Source organism: Cystoisospora suis (assembly GCF_002600585.1).
Source record: "Cystoisospora suis strain Wien I chromosome Unknown contig_3616, whole genome shotgun sequence".
NCBI classification, from domain to species: domain Eukaryota; phylum Apicomplexa; class Conoidasida; order Eucoccidiorida; family Sarcocystidae; genus Cystoisospora; species Cystoisospora suis.
Genome location: NW_027156411.1, coordinates 221 through 3,643, shown reverse-complemented (window position 1 = coordinate 3,643; position 3,423 = coordinate 221). Strand labels below are relative to the sequence as shown.

The following is a 3,423-nucleotide window of genomic DNA, read 5'->3' as shown; positions in this document are numbered from 1 at the left end:
ACAAGTGGTAGTCGTGTAGAATTTCTACAAAATTCACACAGAGAGGTCTCTTATGATCATCACGGCAGTTCAGGTCTCTCCCGGATCTTTTTGGAGAAAGACCCATCGTATGATTGAAGGCTCCACAAAATGAGCTCAGAGGAGGCGCTTCTGCAGGGGCCTCACAGACAGACTCTCCGGGTTTAATTCTCAGCACTAGCAACCTGCAGACTCTCTACACCTTCAACTGTCTATGCACCTTCGACTGCATAGATATAGAGAGAGAGACTGGCCTTCTCGACTATCCCTACTCGACACCAGAAAAGAACAACAAGAAGTGCGTCAAGCTCATCCCTCAGGAAAGATCGGATGTATGAGAAGTGTCTCAGCTAGAAAAATGACACATGAAGAGAAAAGAAGAAGAATAAAGAAAAGAAGAGACCGAAGAAAAGAGAAGATCTCTGCTGTCGGTTTAAAAAGAAAAGAAGAGATCATCTTCTTCAATACGAACAAGATGAAAAGACAGAGGAAATCTATTTCATTCACAAATAGATCGACCGTACATAGATCTCTCTAAGAGACAGACACACATCGTACGTAGAGATACATTCATCTCTACTGAAGAGACATGTCTCTTCAACTCCTATAGAACAAAAAGTTGCCCTTTCTTTCTTTCTTTCTTTTTCTTCTCCGTCTCCTCTTGATGTCTCCCTCTCTTCTTCTTTCTTCTTGTCTTTCTTTCTTTGAGCTTGTCTATCTTCCTCCTTCCATTCATAGACACCCTTCATGAAACATCTATCTTTCTTTTTCCTTCCTTCGCTTTTACTCTTCTCTTCTTTTCTTACTGCGTCTGCGACGGAGACTTCCCTGCATTTAACCTGATTCGGAACTTCTTCACTATCTTCCCTCCTTCCTGTGAGGCATGCGTCACTCCCCCTTGTTCTCCACCGGAAGCAGAAGAAGAAGGATGCTGATAAGAAGAAGAAGATGAAGAAGAAGAAGACGAGAAAGCTGAAGAAGAAGGAGAATTCAAGTTGAGGGACTGCTGTTGACAAGATCCACCGTGGCTACTACTATTACTACTACTCCCTGCAGGAATCGGAGTCGATCCGGGGGTGTTCGAATTGAGAGAAGAAAAATGGAGAGGAAGAGAAGAAGAAGAAAGACTGACGCCAGGAGTAGTAGTAGTAGTAGGAGAAGGAGAAAGAAGAGGAGGAGCTTGAAGAGGAGCGCCATGGTGACCGGCGGATGTATGATGACCTGCGAGTCTAATGCGGAACTTAGGAGGTTGAGGAGGGGGAAAGGGAGACGAGGAAGAAGAAGAAGAGTGAGAAGAAGAAGAATGGTGATGGCGTGAGGAGATAGAAAAAGAAGAAGCAGATGAAGGTATCGATGGATCAGAAGCATAGATATGAGAAGAAGAAGAAGACTGAGAGAGGGCGGGTGATATAAGATGATTTGAAGAAGAAGAAGGAGGAGATGCTATATGAGATATGGCTTCATGAGATGCAGCGTGATCAAGATGTTTGTCTTTCTTTTTATTCTTTTTCTCAGCTGAAGAATGGCCGCCTTCCCCCCCTCCTCCTTCTCTTTCATTCTCTTCATGATGATGCTTATGTCTCTTGTTCTTCTTCTTCTTCTCTTTTCGGCTCTTCTTCTCGCTCTCTTCTTCTCCTCCTCCTCCTCCTTTCTCGTCTTCTTCTCCTCCTCCTCGATCGCGACTCACCCCAACACCGCCTTGGACCGCATGTAATCCTTCTCTCTCTCCTCTATTTTTCTCTCCTTCTCCAGCTAAAAGTGGACTTCTCGTCATCTCTCCTCGTCCATTCAACCCATGAACGGATGGAGAAGAAGAAGTTGCTGATAGGGAAGAGATCATTTGACTGGGGGGGATGTCCATAGGCTGAGGAGAAGACGTAGGATATACACCCCCGTTAGATCCTACACATGAAGGCTGTACAACATGGAGAAGACTCTCTCTTTCTTTTCGTCTTTCGTCTTCTTCTCTGTCGACACCTTCCCCTCCTACTAGTCCTTCGATCTTCATTGATTCATCTCCGTCAGGTGTATAGACACCTCCAGGTGCTGCTCCACCACCTCCTTCTCGACTTTCGGAATGGCGTCTCTTTCTCTTCTTATGATGATGCTGATGAGAGTGCTTTTTCTTTGAAGAGTTCACATCACTCTTTGAACAACTATCTATGGTTTCATGACCTTTCTCACCTCCTCCTCCTTCTCCTCCTTGTCTCTTGATCTTGTTTTCTTCTTCATCTTCTTTCATCTTCTCTCTCCCTTCTTCACGTCCATGCTCTTTTCCGTCTGGAACCCCCATTGACGAGGCATCGCTTCGTTCTTGTAGAGACAATCTTGTCCTTTCTCCTTGGCTCTCTGCATCTTCATTCAGCGCTCTCATGGGTTCGATACCCGCTCTGTCGATGATCTGCTGGCTGTTCTCTTCTCTTGCGCCATGGAGTAGTAGAAAAGAAGAAGAGGTTCCTCTTGATAGAGTGGTCTGCTCTACGTGCGGCTCTTTGACAGAGCGAGCTTCTCCTCCTTCTTTCTTCATCGTCATTATCGTGGCTGGTTTATCTTGTAAATTAGTTGTCTTGATCTTCAGGCTAATTCCCTTACTTGATCGCCCTCTCTCTATTCTTCCGCTAGGATGACTTGAGGAATCTTGCTGTAGAGAAGAAGCACTGCATGCGGTCGGGATGGCGGTAATCCTCGAAGATGGAATTACTTCAGAAGAAGAGGAGGCAGAAGAGAAAAGAGTTCTCTTCTTGTCTTCTTCAGATATTCTTTCATCCAATCTTTCTTGTTCTTCTCCTTTCGTATTCGCAGAGGAAGGAAAGGACGTTCCTGTGTATAAACGCGAAGAAGAAGAAGATGATAGATCTGAAGAAGGAAGTAAACGTAGAGGCGGAGAAGAAGAGGACGTCTTCTCGGGTGTATCATAGATCCCTGGGGGTATGTAATCGAGATAAGCTGCACGATAAGAAGAAGAAGAAGATTTGCTTCCTCTCATCTTTTTCACCTCGCCATCACCCCCCACTCCTCCTCCTCCTCTTCCCGTCATCACTCCAGGTGTACATACACCTGGTGACGGCTCCTCCTCTTGCTGGGTCTGCTCCAGTTGTTGTCCTTGTCGCTCATCCGTGTAAGAGGAAGAATTTGCTTGAGGAGAGGTATAAAGATTCTGAGAGAATGGAGAGGATGAAGACGACGAAGAAGAAGAGAACGACATATTCTTTTGTATGAGATCAGGCGCATGCAAATCCTCAGCAGGACTTTTCTTTGAAGTGGGGAAATGACGAAGGGTTTGTGCATGCCCTCTTCCTCTCCCTCCGCGAGCCGATCGAGATGATAGCCTCGTCTTTTTCTTCGCTCGAGAGTCTTCTTCCATCCGCTGTATCGAAGACGTAGATGGAGGAGGAGAAGAAGAAG

General features: G+C 45.7%; 1 protein-coding gene across 1 annotated transcript; it reads right to left on the bottom strand.

The window, feature by feature from the left end:
* Positions 1–202: 202 nt before the first annotated feature.
* On the bottom strand, positions 203–3,422 carry CSUI_007017 (uncharacterized protein). The gene has a single exon (XM_068067167.1). It carries the CDS (start codon positions 3,380–3,382, stop codon positions 821–823), a length of 2,562 nt encoding a protein of 853 aa, XP_067920856.1. The 5' UTR covers positions 3,383–3,422; the 3' UTR covers positions 203–820.
* Position 3,423: the final 1 nt, after the last annotated feature.

Coding starts and splice junctions, on each gene's coding strand:
- CSUI_007017 (XM_068067167.1), bottom strand. CDS start 3,382: ATGGAAGAAGACTCTCGAGCGAAGAAAAAGACGAGGCTATCATCTCGA.